This window comes from Thalassophryne amazonica, chromosome 10 (genome assembly GCF_902500255.1).
Source record: "Thalassophryne amazonica chromosome 10, fThaAma1.1, whole genome shotgun sequence".
In the NCBI taxonomy this organism is placed as follows: Eukaryota; Metazoa; Chordata; class Actinopteri; order Batrachoidiformes; family Batrachoididae; genus Thalassophryne; species Thalassophryne amazonica.
This window is the reverse complement of record NC_047112.1, coordinates 66,176,268-66,192,495: the sequence shown is the minus strand read 5'-3', so window position 1 is coordinate 66,192,495 and position 16,228 is coordinate 66,176,268. Positions and strand designations below refer to the sequence as shown.

Sequence of the window (16,228 nt, the reverse complement as noted above, 5' to 3'; positions counted from 1 at the left end):
ATAGGAAGTTTTGACAGGAGCCGTTCCAACTGGGAGCTTACGGACGTCATGAAAGCATCCTGTCGCTGAGCTAACTCACCAAGACCGGTACTAAGAGCGGTGAGCTGATCCTCTTGCTGGGCAAGTTGCTTACTGTGGTGACGAACCGCAAGCTGGATACTGTGGTGACGAACCGCAAGCTGGAAAGTCGTAGAGTCCGCTGCGTCCATTGTTGGCCAGATTGTTCTGACAGGTCTGAAGGGCGGAATAGGCTGGACGCGAAACAGTAAATGAGGTTCGGTACACGGAAAGGCAGTCCAACAAGAGTGATACAAACAGAAACATCAGGCAGTAGGCGTGGTCGAGGATACAGGCAGGTAGTCGTAACACACGTGAAGCAGGCAGGACAAGAATACAATACAGAGCTGGAGAGTAGGCACAAGGCGCAACAATCTAGTGAAGAAATGAGGCAAACAAAGGAGCTTATGTGCACCCAGGTGATGAGGTACAGATTGAGAGCAGGTGTGTGTGGAACGCCCCAGAAAGGAGTGGCCAGGGAGAAAGACACACCCACCACCAGAAAACACAGACAGACAACACAGAAAGCGACAGACAGATCCAGACAGGAAAAACCCCCCAGCAAGAGACAAAACAATATAAGCAAACCAAAACCAGGAAAGCAGCAAACAGGACCCAAAGCCTGACATAAATATGAAATTGGTCACTGGATCCTTAAACTTTGGACATAATAAACTCTACATGGTGGATCCTTGATCTCTGGACATAAATAGGAATAAACAAAATCTGTAGTTTTTGTCAAAAGCATTTCCTTTCAGACATTATTGACATGAATGTGTTTCCATATATCTGAGCTGAGCTCTTACAGCTGCTGTGCTTCACTTCAGGATGTAATTTGTAAAGAAAATACAGCACGTCTCATTTTGGGAGGAAAAAACATTTTAGTCAATTGTAGTTTCTTGTCTGTATTACAACGTTTGGAAAGATGTGTCACGTTATTTAAAGTGGTGATTCGTTTTGAAGTTATTCCGACCGGACTTTGTCTCAGCAAAGAGCCACGCAGCGTTTCGAGCTGTGTGAACGGAATGGAGGACGATTCTCGTTTCTTGACAGCAACAAGACAAGAGTCCCAGTTAGTGACTTTAATCCACACAAAAGTGACTCACGGTATTTTAATGGCTTTGAGAGGGGTTAAGAAGTGGACTTGCATTTTCTGAAGAGCAGCGAATCAAAGAACCAACGAGCTAGTGGATCGAAGCATTGCTTCAGTGGTTCACGGCTTCAAAGTGGAGCCACGCTGTAGAAACAGTTGATTACAGAGCCGCTGCAGACCAAACCCTGAATATCCAACTTTATTTGTACGTCCGTATGACTCTGAAACAGACTATAGGTTGACGTGAAAACCACCGAAAAGCTGTGTTCACCGCGGGGACACGTTCGGCACTATTATTCAAGATTTTTTTTTTACCAATGACGAACGATGCGTAAAACAAATTGGCCGATGCAACTGCATCGGTCCAAACCGGTCTGGATCCAGGCCTGATCTTACAATCAAGATTGAGGAGACTGATAGGTTTGAAAATTGGAAGGATCTGCTGCGTCTTTAACTGTTTTGGGAATTAATGAGATTACCGCTTCATTAAAAGTTGGAGCTACACGACCCCTATCAAATATCTCTTGATACACCCTTTGTAAAACTTGAACAACAATAGCTGCAAAGGTTTTATAATATTCCACCTGAGTCTGTCATAAACCGATGACTTCCCATTTTTCATTGAAAAAAATCGCCCTTCTTATTTTGTCCATGGTTATAGGTGATTCCAGGCCAGCTGCTTCCTGCGGTGGGAGCTTAAGTTCATCTATATTAAGAAGAAACTGTTCTGTAAAAATTATTTGATTACTTGCTATAGCATGTTAAATTAGGTTTATTGATTTTATTTTTATTTTATTTTATTTTATTTTTTTGGTGCACTGCCGCATGCATTTTTTTAAATTCTAGTTCATGGATCAATGTATACTTTGCATTAGTTTCAATTTCAGTTTATTTTTCATTTATATAGCACCAAATCAAAACAAAGTTGCCTCAAGGTGCTTCACACAAGTAAGGTCTAACCTTACCAACCCCCAGTGCAAGCACACAGGTGGCAGTGGTAAGGAAAAGCTCCCTCTGAGGAAGAAACCTCAAGCAGACCAGACTGAAAGAGGTGACCCTTTGCTTGGGCCATGCTACTGACACAAATTGCAAAACAATTCACAAAACGAATATACAGGAAATGTTGCCAGTGCACAGGAAAGGGGGTTTCAGAAACAGACACCACTCCCATTTCTGAATGGAGCTGCACTTCAAATAGAGAGAACAAAAACAGAATCAGGCATCAGAAAGACAACAAATACAGTATAAATTGTCAGCATTAAACAAGAAGAACAAAAGAAATACTAAGGTGATCGCCGGCCACTAGCCCTAAGCTTCACTAAAACACCCAGAATTTAGATAAAGTTGAAGCCGCGGCCCACTCCGTTTCCTAATAAAATGAATTGAAAAGAGTAAAAAGCATAGTAACATATAATGCCAGTATGCTAGCCATATGAAAAGGAAAATAAGTGCGTCTTAAGTCTGGACTTGAAAGTCACTACAGAATCTGACTGTTTTATTGATGCAGGGAGATCATTTCACATAACAGGGGCACCATAAGAGAAAGCTCTGTGACCCGCAGACTTTTTATTCACCCTAGGGATACAAAGCCCGGGCTGGTACTTAGGGTTTAATTAGGTCAGCTAAGTAGGGAGGTGCCAGTCCATGAACAACTTTATAGGCTAGTAGCAGAACCTTAAAATCTGATCTCACAGGGACAGCAAGCCAGTGAAGAGATGCCAAAATGGGTGTAATGTGGTCAAACTTTCTGCTTCGTGTCAAAAGTCTGGCAGCAGCATTTTCAACCAATTAGAGACCCCTAATGCTGGACTGCGGTAAACCAGAAAATAGGACATTGCAGTAGTCCAATCTAGAAAAGACAACTGCATGAATCAGGGTCTCAGCATCAGCAATAAACAGGATAGGACGAATCTTCGCTATATTTCGCAGGTGGAAGAAAGCAGTCCTTCGTAATATCTCTAATGTGGAGGTCAAAGTACAACATAAGATCAAAACTCCATGGTTCCTCACTTTGTCAGTGTGATGTATGACACACAAGCCTAGGCTAAGCGTTAGTTGGTCAAATTGATGCCAATGTCTCACTGGACCAAGAACCGTCATTTCAGTCTTACCAGAGTTTAAAACTAGGAAGTTGCTTGACATCCAGCTTCTCACTGATGCAAGGCAGTCTTCTAAGGATTTTATGTGGATGAGATTACCAGCAGTTATCGGCATGTGTAACTGAGTATCATCAGTATAACAGTGAAAGGTAGTCCCAAAACGCCGCAATATGTGCCCAAGGGGTGTTATATAAAGGGAGAAAAGCAGGGGGCCTAAGACAGACCCCTGTGGATCCCCAAATTTCATGTCACTCAGGGTAGAGGTAGTGTTATTGTTCAAAACACAATGAGAACTGGTCAGGTATGATGTCAACCATGCAAGGGCACTCCCAGTAATCCCAAAATGATTCTCCAGCCTATCGAATAGAATATGATGATCCACGGTATCAAATGCAGCACTGAGATCCAACAGCACTAGAACCGTGGTGTGTCTGAATCCATTGCAAGCAGAAGATCATTCACCACTTTAGTGAGAGCCGTCTCTGTGGAATGATATTTTGTAAATGCAGACTGCAGTGGCTCAAAAAGATTATTCTTAGTAAGGTGGTCCACAAGCCGCAGTGAAACGACTTTTTCCAGATTTTTTTAAACTCTTTTTATTGAGATTTTACTCAGGTACACCACCAGTACAATTCAACACCTTTTCAAAAGTACAAAAACATTATAGCGGTGCAACAGTCCAGTTCCATCCTGTGACATGGGTTATGTGAGTATCTGGTGAATGCATAGACAGAACATCAGATTTAATAGAACTGTACTTAAAGAAAAAAAACACCAAACCGACACACACACACACACACACAAAAAAAAAAACAAAGTTCTCAGACAAAACACAAGTCAAAAACTTTTCAGATTCCTTACAAACTTAAAGTCCTTCATTGTTTCATAATGTGAAGCCATATAAGCCACTGTGATAGGTTTACAACAGTTAATGCTCGGTCTTCTTCTTCCACTAAATCCAGGTCTTACAAATAAAATAAGTGGTCCCCAAATATTCTCAAACAAGTCTGATTTCCCTCTCTGAATATATGTTATTTTTCCAAGGGTAGAACTTGCAACATCTGCTAAATCCAACAGGTAACATTTAGTCTACTCTTTTTTTTCCAAAATAATGCAATCAATTTCTTAGCTTTTAAAAGGCACAAATCGATCAGTATTCGTTCATTTCGGGAATATATGTGACCTGTGGGATATGAACCTAAAATAAAAAGGGCAGGGTTCATCAAGAGATGTTTTGAGATAACTTTTTCGATTGCTTTTGTAACTTCTTCCCAGAAAGCCTTGATTTTTTGACATTGCCACATACAATGAAATAATGTCCCCTTTTCTTCCCCTTCTCTTCCCTACATTTTGTACACCAATCTGGGACATTATCATATTTATTTAACTGGTGTGATATAAGTTCGCATTATCCATTTATACTGTAATAAGCTTAATCTTGAGTTAATTGTCTGAGTGTGTTTTATTACAAATACATTTCCATTCTTCTGCTGAGATCTCTGTACCCAAATCCTCACATCCGTGTATCATTAGAGCTTCTTTGTGCATGTGACATTAACAAATTGTACAGCTCAGATATTGCTCCTTTGCTTACACTGTCCTTAGATATAAATTTTTCCAAATTTGACTCTGAAGCTTTGGTTTGGGGCCATTTTGAGTTGAAGGTATTTAAAAAAAAAATTTTTCTCTGAATCTTCTGATTATATTATGTACTGTAGATGATGGAATCCCTAAATTCCTTGCAACTGAACATTGAGAAACATTGTTCTTAAACTGTTGGACTATTTTTTTCACACAGTTGTTCACAAAGTGATGATCCTTGCTCCATCTTTGCTTGTGAACAGCTGAGCCTTTTGGGGATGCTCCTTTTATACCCAATCATGACACTCACCTGTTTCCAATTAACCTGTTCACCTGTGGAATGTTCCAAACAGGTGTTCTTTGAGCATTCATCAACTTTCCCAGTCTTTTGTTGCCCCTGTCCCAGCTTTTTTGAAATGTGCTGCAGGCATCCATTTCAAAATGAGCAAATATTTGCACAAAAACAATAAAGTTTATCAGTTTGAACATTAAATATCTTGTCTTTGTGGTGTATTCAACCGAATATAGGTTGAAGAGGATTTGCAAATCATTGTATTCTGTTTATATTTACATTTCACACAACGTCTCAACTTCACTGAAATTGGGGCTGTATCTCCAGATATTGAGTAGATCTATCTAACTCTTTAATAAATTGGTGTATAGTCAGTCTGCTTTTACGATGAGTGTGGTCCGTTCCGGTAGACCTGTCTCTAAGTGGATCTAACGTACAATTCCAGTCCCCTGCAATTATATATTCTCCTGGGAGGGATGCAAGCTTGAGAAATAAATTTATAGAACTCTGGCTCATCTACATTATAATGTACATTTAATGTACACTTGTACATTTACTAGATTTAAGGTTGTTGACAACAGTGAACCAAACTTATCCTTAATTACATTAAAGTAGACCTGCATTGAAATAAATGTGGTCAGATTTCAGAAAGAAATAGCTGATATGTATTTATAAGACCCTTGTGAATGCAGTAAAGTAAATCTGTAAGCCCAAATTTGTAATTCAGCGGAGAAATCTTCGTTTAAAAATGACAAATTTGCAGCTACAATTTTAGCCCTCTGTGAAAACAGTTTGTACAGCCGTGTCATTTCCATGACGTCAGGGACAAGACGACGTGCTCCTGCCTTCAGTCCGATCCCGCATTGAAATTGATTTTATCTGTTAGTAATGTTACTTATACACGTCCTGGTTTCAACATCCAAAAGTAAGCTGCAATGAATGTGAGATACAGATCTGTGTGCTCAGATCAGTAACGACATCAACAGCGGGCGCCGTTCTTCCTCTCCCGCTCTCTGCCTCCGCTGCGCTTATTAAGTCTGCGGGCTCGTTAACGAGCTCGTTAACCACCGACGCGGGCCACTCACACCACCTGTGTCTGCTTTGGAGCCGGTGTTGTGCCAGATTCAGTGCACAACACCGGCATCACCTCTCTGTCTACTGAATGGAGCTGCAGCACACTTGGCACAAGTCCTGAGATTACGCTCGCTATTTTAATGCGAAGCGGCCGGTACACCTGTTGCTGCAAGGACAGACTTCTTGCGGCAAAATCCACAGCACCGCACGTCTCGGCAATCGGAGCCCCAGAGCTCCATGGACGCTGAGAGGTTTATATATTTTTAATGACTGGGATTCTTTGCGGGTCTCGCCTCCATATCCCGCGATGGTACCGGAGGCGAAAGACAGTAGATTTTCATTGCGACACCACTCAATCAAACGGGCGTATGAAAAAGTCCCCCAAAATAATTTTCAAGCACAAATAAAAGAAATGTGTACTCACCAAACGTGCCGCAAGATGATATGAAGTTTTAAAAAAGGAGAAACATGCCCATATCATGATGCTTGCACCACCTTGCTTCACTGTCTTCACTGTGAACTGTGGCTTGAATTCAGAGTTTGGGGGTCGTCTCACAAACTGTCTGTGGCCCTTGGACCCAAACAGAAAAATTTTACTCTCATCAGTCCACAAAATATTCCTCCATTTCTCTTTAGGCCAGTTGATGCGTTCTTTGGCAAATTGTAACCTCTTCTGCACGTCTTTTATTTAACAGAGGGACTTTGTGGGGGATTCTTGCAAATAAATTAGCCTCACACAGGCATCTTCTAACTGTCACAGCACTTACAGGTAACTCCAGACTGTCTTTGATCATCCTGGAGCTGATCACGACGCTCGAATTCCTCCGCTCCTCTTTCCATGACAAAAACTCCTGTAACAGTTGAATGTGCCGTTCAATTCCAAACTGAACGCCGAATGTTGATCTGGGACGTCGTCTGACTACCAGAGAAATTGCAGAAGACGTGGACATCAGCACTTTTTCGGCACATTGAGACAGACGTGCAAAGGAATTCGCGCGTCGGGACGGAGCCGCATGGCGCAAAGCAACACCATGATGAAGCCTCACAGGACATGTTCTGGCATGTCCAGCTCATCCACAATTTCTCGGATAGTCACACGACTGAAAAGCCACCGAAAGCCATCTGAAAGCCATCCTGTGAAACCAACACGGAGGTGCTTTTGTCCCGCAGCTCTGTGGCGCATTCCTCCGCTCCTCTTTCCATGACAAAAACTCCTGTAACGGTGTAATGTGCCGAAAAAGTGCTGATGTCCACGTCTTCTACCATCTCTGTGGTAGTCAGACGATGTCCCAGATCAACACAGCCTTCACTTTGGAAATGATCTGGTCGTTTCAGCCTGTCGATCGCCGCTCGGAGCGTGGCGCGCTCTCAGCCGCTGTGGGCGGTCTTTAAACCGGCTGTAACACTCCTTAATCTGTGTGAACCCCATAAAATCGTCCCTGAAAGCCATCTGAATTTTCCGAATGGTGTCCACCTGGAGGTCTCTCACAGTTTCTGGAAAAATTTGATGCAGCAAAGCTCCAAATCGTTCAGACATTTTACTCACAATAAAAATCCGACAAGGGGGGTGGACCACTGCTCACACAAAGCCTGCTCACAGGCGAATGATGCAACCGACAGGCATGAAAAAACTCACGCATGCGCATGAAGGTTCAAGCTTGGCCGATGCAATCACACGTGATTCAAATCCATATGGTTTTTGCAAAAAAAAAAAAAAAAAAGGTCGGATAGTTTTCTAACAGACCTCGTATTGCTCCAAAACCTGGATCTACCTTTCAGCATCGATGGTGTCATCACAGATATGTAAGTTGCCCATGCCATGGGCACTAACACACCCCAAACCATCACAGATGCTGGCTTTTCAACTTTGTGCTGGTAACAATCTGGATGGTCTTTTTCCTCTTTTGTCTGGAGGACACATTGTCCATGATTTCCAAAAAACAATTTGAAATGTGGACTCATCAGACCATAGCACACTTTTCCACTTTGCGTCTGTCCATTTCAAATGAGCGTGGACCCAAAGAAGGCACCTGTGTTTCTGGATGTTGTTGATGTATGGCTTTCGCTTTGCATGATAGAGTCTTAATTTGCACTTGTAGATGTAGGGACGAACTGTGTTAACTGACAATGGTTTTCTGAAGTGTTCCTGAGCCCACACGGTCAGGCCAAGGTCACAGGCATTCAATGTTGGTTTTTGGCCTTGCCACTTACGTGTAGAAAGTTCTCCAGATTCTCTGAACCTTGATTATATTATGGACTGTAGATGAGAGAATCCCTAAATTCCTTGCAATTGAATGTTGAGAAACATTGTTCTTAAACTGTTGGACTATTTTTTCATGCAGTTGTTCACAAAGTGGTGATCCTCGCCCCATCTTTGCTTGTGAACAGCTGAGCCTTTTGGGGATGCTCCTTTTATACCCAATCATGACACTCACCTGTTTCCAATTAGGTATTCTTTGAGCAGTCATCAACTTTCCCAGTTTTTTGTTGCCCCGTCCCAACTTTTTTGAAATGTGTTGCAGGCATCCATTTAAAAATGAGCAAATATTTGCATAAAAACAATAAAGTTTATCAGTTTGAACATTAAATATCTTGTCTTTGTGGTGTATTCAATTAAATGTATGTTTAAGAGGATTTGCAAATCATTGTATTCTGTTTTTATTTACATTTTACACAACATCCCAACTTCACTGGAACTGGGGTTGTATTTTACTTGCCTGTACTTTGTCAGTTTACGTTTTACATAATATCAGGAGTACACTTCAATAGCTTAGCGAATTAGCATGAGCCGGTGCCAGCCTTATGTATGATTTGGTTTAAAGTTAACTTGCTGAAAGGTTCGTTTTAGATGTGATGCTGGCTGACAGGGTGGCTCTGTTACAGAGGTGTGTCTGTGAGTTTCAGCAGTTCATTTCAGTGGCGTTAGATGCTATGGACAGTTGAGACTGTCGCCTGTTTCCATAGATGTGCCCATAAAAATCATAGAGGGATATGCTTTGCAAATTTAATACCCATGATTACATTGGATGATGTTGAAAATGAGGATGGCCCGTTGGCTGTTCCATCAATATCAAATACACTCAACAAAAATATAAACGCAACACTTTTGGTTTTGCTCCCATTTTGTATGAGATGGACTCAAAGATCTAAAACTTTTTCCACATACACAATATCACCATTTTTCTCAAATATTGTTCACGAACCAGTCTAAATCTGTGATAGTGAGCACTTCTCCTTTGCTGAGATAATCCATCTCACCTCACAGGTGTGCCATACCAAGATGCTGATTAGACACCATGATTAGTGCACAGGTGTGCCTTAGACTGCCCACAATAAAAGGCCACTCTGAAAGGTGCAGTTTTATCACACAGCACAATGCCACAGATGTCGCAAGATTTGAGGGAGCGTGCAATTGGCATGCTGACAGCAGGAATGTCAACCAGAGTTGTTGCTTGTGTATTGAATGTTCATGTCTCCACCATAAGCCGTCTCCAAAGTCGTTTCAGAGAATTTGGCAGTACATCCAACCAGCCTCACAACCGCAGACCACGTGTAACCACACCAGCCCAGGACCTCCACATCCAGCATGTTCACCTCCAAGATCGTCTGAGACCAGCCACTCGGACAGCTGCTGAAACAATCGGTTTGCATAACCAAAGAATTTCTGCACAAACTGTCAGAAACCGTCTCAGGGAAGCTCATCTGCATGCTCGTTGTCCTCATCGGGGTCTCGACCTGACTCCAGTTCGTCATCGTAACCGACTTGAGTGGGCAAATGCTCACATTCGCTGGTGTTTGGCACGTTGGAGAGGTGTTCTCTTCACGGATGATGCGAAGGAGATGTGTTGCACTGCATGAGGCAAATGGTGGTCACACCAGATACTGACTGGTATCCCCCCCAATAAAACAAAACTGCACCTTTCAGAGTGGCCTTTTATTGTGGGCAGTCTAAGGCACACCTGTGCACTAATCATGGTGTCTAATCAGCATCTTGGTATGGCACACCTGTGAGGTGGGATGGATTATCTCAGCAAAGGAGAAGTGCTCACTATCACAGATTTCGACTGGTTTGTGAACAATATTTGAGAGAAATGGTGATATTGTGTATGTGGAAAAAGTTTTAGATCTTTGAGTTCATCTCATACAAAATGGGAGCAAAACCAAAAGTGTTGCATTTATATTTTTGTTGAGTATATTTTGTGTCTGCTACCTACAACCCGCGTGGAATGTCTCAAACCTAAACCCACTTCCAGACATCTTATATACAGTAGTGTTCAGAATAATAGTAGTGCTATGTGACTAAAAAGATTAATCCAGGTTTTGAGTACATTTCTTATTGTTACATGGGAAACAAGTTACCAGTAGATTCAGTAGATTCTCACAAATCCAACAAGACCAAGTATTCATGATATGCACACTCTTAAGGCTATGAAATTGGGATATTAGTAAAAAAAAAAGTAGAAAAGGGGGTGTTCACAATAATAGTAGTGTGGCATTCAGTCAGTGAGTTCGTCAATTTTGTGGAACAAACAGGTGTGAATCAGGTGTCCCCCATGTAAGGATGACGTCAGCACCTGTTGAACATGCTTTTCTCTTTGAAAGGCTGAGGAAAATGGGACGTTCCATGCATTGGTCAGAAGAACAGCGTAGTTTGATTAAGAAGTTGATTGGAGAGGGGAAAACCTATACGCAGGTGCAAAAAATTATAAGATGTTCATCTACAGTGATCTCCAATGCTTTAAAATGGACAAAAAAAACAGAGACGCGTGGAAGAAAACGGAAAACAACCATCAAAATGGATAGAAGAATAACCAGAATGGCAAAAGCTCACCCATTGATCAGCTCCAGGATGATCAAAGACAGTCTGGAGTTACCTGTAAGTGCTGTGACAGTTAGAAGATGCCTCTGTGAAGCTAATTTATTTGCAAGAATCCCCGCAAAGTCCCTCTGTTAAATAAAAGACGTGCAGAAGAGGTTACAATTTGCCAAAGAACACATCAACTGGCCTAAAGAGAAATGGAGGAATATTTTGTGGACTGATGAGAGTAAAATTTTTCTGTTTGGTTCCAAGGGCCACAGACAGTTTGTGAGACGACCCCCACACTCTGAATTCAAGCCACAGTTCACAGTGAAGACAGTGAAGCATGGTGGTGCAAGCGTCATGATATGGGCATGTTTCTTCTACTATGGTGTTGGGCCTATATATCTCATACCGGGTGTCATGGATCAGTTTGGATATGTCAAAATACTTGAAGAGGTCATGTTGCCTTATGCTGAAGCGGACATGCCCTTGAAATGGGTGTTTCAACAAGACAATGACCCCAAGCACACTAGTCAACAAGCAAAATCTTGGTTCCAAACCAACAAAATTAATGGCTCGCAGATGTGAAGAAATCATGAAAAACTGTGGTTATACAACTAAATACTAGTTTAGTGATTCACATGATTGCTAAAAAAGCAGTTTGAACATAATAGTTTTGAGTTTGTAGCGTCAACAGCAGATGCTACTATTAATGTGAACACCCCCTTTTCTACTTTTTTTTTTTTTTACTAATACCCCAATTTCATAGCCTTAAGAGTGTGCATATCATGAATGCTTGGTCTTGTTGGATTTGTGAGAATCTACTGGTACCTTGTTTCCCATGTAACAATAAGAAATATACTCAAAACCTGGATTAATCTTTTAGTCACATAGCACTGCTGCCTCTTGCATAGGTGGTCTCTGATCCCTCACTTATTAGGCTTACAGTTTCGCTGCTGTGTTTAGTGGAACAACAACCTTATTTATCACTGTGGCAATGCATCAACTCCTCAACTACGACTGAACTTGAAGCTAGACTGCCTGATATCTTAGCTTCACATTTGGAAAATGCCCTATCAGGAGACAGTCTTGTGGATAGTTTAAACTCAGCGCTCAAAGCTACACTCGACATGATTGCACCACCTTTATTAAAACCACACTCCCCAAAAACACAGTCACCTTGGTTAAATGATTAATTGCATGACCTCAAGCATAAGGCCAGAGGTCTAGAATGGAAATGGCGTAGTTCAAAATTAGAAGTATTCCACCTTGCGTGGCGTGATGCTATCTTAGACTATAAGCATACACTGCTGGCTATAAAGCAGACCTATTACTCTGATTTGCTCAACAAAAACAAGCATAATTCAAAGTTCTTGTTTGACACGGTGGCAACACTTATACATGGACAACCACCTGTAAGTCGCTCTCCTTTTATAGTACAAGATTTCTTGGATTACTTCGAGAAGAAAATGGGTTAAACATATCCCAGCATGCCTTAACCCAGCCACGACACCCGACCATTGAGGTGGGTGCCATTACTGGGGTATTACCTAGATTTACTGCCATCCAAGCAGCATCTTTTTCAGGGACGTCCCTGCTTATTTCAGTAAGACAATGCCAAGCCACATTCTGCACGTGTTACAACAGCGTGGCTTCATAGTAAAAGAGTGCAGGTACTCGACTGGCCTGCCTGCAGTCCAGACCTGTCGCACATTGAAAGTGTGTGGCGCATTATGAAGTGCAAAATACAACAATGGAGACACCGGACTGTTGAACAACTGAAGTTGTACATCAACCAAGAATGGGAAAGAATTCCACCTACAAAGCTTCAACAATTAGTGTCCTCAGTTCCCAAACACTTATTGCGTGTTGTTAGAAGGAAAGGTGATGTAACACAGTGGTAAACATACCACTGTCCCAGCTTTTTTGAACTGTGTTGCAGGCATCCATTTCAAAATGAGCAAATATTTGCACAAAAACATTAAAGTTTATCAGTTTGAACATTAAATATCTTGTCTTTGTGGTGTATTCAATTGAATATAGGTTGAAGAGGATTTGCAGATCATTGTATTCTGATTTACATTTTTCACAACGTCCCAACTTCATTGGAATTGGGGTTGTAAATTGAAGAGGGAAAAATTACAACCCTTTGTGAAATATTTGAGCATCTTGCGTTGCCGGATGTGACTTTGGCGTTTTTCTTCTTGCCATGTGTTCTTATTTATTCACAGTGAAATTTCTCTTAAGGCTGTTGAATTTTTCATCTGAGGTCTCAGTCCGTTAAAACCCTCCAATAGTGTAGTTTTGTGTGTTTTCTCCAACACAGGTTGAGTTTGAAGATGGGTCACAGTTGACAGCCAAGCGGGATGATGTGTACACCCTTGATGAGGAACTCCCGAAGAGAGTCAAATCCAGACTGGTGAGTTCTCAAGCAGACTGTGGGACTGTGCAAGTGTCTTTCATTTACAACGTTATGGACATTTAGTGCTGGTTTTCATCATTTCATCTGCCTTATTCTTCATTGGTCTTTAAAATTTTTGTTCTTTGTTGTGGCGGGTTAGGGTTTTTACAAGTGTGTGTCCATGAAGGCTTGAAGAGGAAACAACACCATGTTAGGAAAGTCAGCAGGAAGCTGTGATGCTGTTAGAAATGTCGATGTTGACCCACTTATTGACTGTCACTGGACAAATGAAAGAATCAAAACATGCAAAGGTGATGATGGCATGACCATCTGTGAAACGAAGTGGAGTTCTCAGTTACTGCTGTGTGCCTCTGAAGAAGTAAAATCAGCGAGGGGTGTGTGTGTGTGTGTGTGTGTGTGTGTGTGTGTGTGTGTGTGTGTGTGTGTGTGTGTGTGTGTGTGTGTGTGTGTGTGTGTGTGTCTCTGTCTCTGTCTCTGTCAGTGCCTGTGCCATTGTGTTTGTGTGTGTCAATGTCTGAGCTGAGTGTATGTCTGTGTGTCTGTCTGTGTCAGTGTCAGTGTGTGTGTGTGTCTGTCTGTCTGTGCCTGTCAGTATGTGTCCGTATGTGTGTCAATGTGTGTGTGTGTGTGTGTGTGTGTGTGTGTGTGTGTGTGTGTGTGTGTGTGTGTGTGTGTGTATATGTGTCTGTGCCTGTGTGTGTGTGTGTGTGTGTGTGTGTGTGTGTGTGTGTGTGTGTGTGTGTGTGTGTGTGTGTGTGTGTGTGTATATGTGTCTGTGCCTGTGTGTGAGAGAGACTAACCAACTGTTCCGTCTGTCATCCTCACACTCTCTCCATCAAAACGCTCACAGCAGCTTCCATCTGCACTCAACAACTTTTGTTTTCAATGTGGAAACAAATCCAATCCATTGTGTTGTGCGTAGGCTCGGTCTGTCCCTCTTATGATGTAGCAGCGGTGCTCTTACATTCTTGGTATCCTTCACCAAAACTGGGTTACCAAAACCACCCACTTCACATGTGTGATGTCGGCTGGTGGATCAGACCACCACACCCCCACTTTAAAGTGGGCTTTAAAGTACATACCTCCAGGAAATGACTGTCCCAAATAAAGAAATAATTATGAAAGTATTGGTGTATTGTGTTTTACTTTTGGTGCTACATGTCCTGAGATAATCAGCTATATTTTAGCCTGATTTGATCGGCTGCTGAAAAAACTCTGAAATGTTGTTTTTGATGGCTTTCTTTGGAGACTGTTTGTTTTTTACATTGAAACCAGTGGGAAAACTGGAATTTTTTTAACAATTTGAAATTGGTGTTTTTGTAAACTTTGACGGTCAGTATGTGGAAATGAACAGGTGTGTTTTTAAAGGATGAGCAACACCAGCCGTGATGTTTATTTGTTGCACAGTTTGCCCAAAGTTACCATTTTTTTTTAGTTTGATATGGTTTGTACGCATCCTGGAAAGAGTGGAGAAATGAAATGGGCTTCAGAAAACACTTTGGTCTAAAGGAAGCGCCAGTATCTCTTCTCCTGAAAGTGTGGTTTTGATTTGTTATTTCTGACCAGTTGCTCGCTGTGTGTTGTGTTTCTCTCTGCAGTCCAAAGCATCTGACATGCGATTTGACGGCATTTTTGAAGACAAAGAGATCATTCAGGAGTCAAAGAGGCAACGAGTGATTAACTCTCGTTACCGTGGTGATTACATCGAGCCTGTGATTTACAGAGCCATCATGGAGTGAGCGCTGCTGCACGCTGCCACCTGGGACCGTCTGACTGCTGTCATCTGGGATTGTAGACATTATTCTGTTTTTCAGTCAGTCTCATTATGGAAATGTTTTTCCGTAACGTGTCAGTTTGGCTGTCAATAAAGCATCAGGTTGAATGTTTCACTGAGGCATTCTGGGTAACAGTTGAGCCTCATTTGTATTGTTAAAGTTTGACACCTGCAGCGTCCGTATGATGTAACGTTGTCCACCAGTCACGGAGCACCTCCATGTTTCATCAGCATCCAGAAACTCTTCATCCCATGATGCTTCACTCCTGGCAGACCCCCTGAGTGTATCTGATGATGGCGTACGTGACTGCCGGCTTTCAGAGACTGCAGAAGTGGTGGACTTTGACTTATTTGTTGATGTCTTGAGTTTGTTGTCACGGAAACCATCTTAATCAGTCTCTAACACTTTTATTCCAATCTGACAGTTTTTCTTTGGGTTGATAAAACACTTTTTTGGATGAGAAGGACCGATTGTTTTTACTCTTACAAATAAATCGGAAAATCTTGAGCACACGGGTCTTCTTCGGATGGTAATATCTGTCCGGACCGTCCCAACAGCTCAGGTTAAACATAGCTCTCAAATGCTGTAGTCATTTTTTTTTGGAGGGTTAGGTTCCATCCACACTGAATCCACGTCCTGTGAACAGAACAAGATTCAACCAAAGCTTTAGACATGGATTCAGGACTTTGGACATTATTGTTGTTAAACTGGTGCCACACTTCACCATACAATCAAAAAGCTGTTTCAGTTCAAATTATTTTTATAGTAATCAACCACAACAGGAGTCACCCTTAAGACCTTACCATGTCCAACTATCAACAGGAAGAACCCTCCAGTTGGTGTTGGGCTGGGCGATGAAATTATCTCAAACTGAGATCACCATCAAACTGTTGATAATCATTGTGCAGTGTTACTCCATATGGAGAGACACGACAGCCTCTGTGCAGCCGCTCCGAGTGCTTTAAGTTGAAAACCTCTGAACGTTTCAAACACACACTGTCATTAATACAACTTTTCAGACAGCCAATCAGATG

At 41.9% G+C, this 16,228-nt stretch overlaps 1 protein-coding gene across 4 annotated transcripts in view; it reads left to right on the top strand.

Moving 5' to 3' along the window:
• The window catches only part of LOC117518909 (lysine-specific demethylase 4A-like), a 279,463-nt gene extending 263,824 nt beyond the window's left edge, over positions 1 to 15,639 (top strand). For 2 of the 4 annotated variants that reach the window (XM_034180171.1, XM_034180169.1), the window contains exons 21-22: positions 13,324 to 13,416; positions 15,018 to 15,639. In XM_034180171.1, coding sequence (XP_034036062.1) covers positions 13,324 to 13,416; positions 15,018 to 15,158 — 234 coding nt within the window. In that variant the 3' untranslated portion in view covers positions 15,159 to 15,639. The remainder of the gene's footprint in view (positions 1 to 13,323; positions 13,417 to 15,017) is intronic. The other 2 variants (XM_034180170.1, XM_034180172.1) reach the window with 1 other exon arrangement.
• Positions 15,640 to 16,228: the final 589 nt, after the last annotated feature.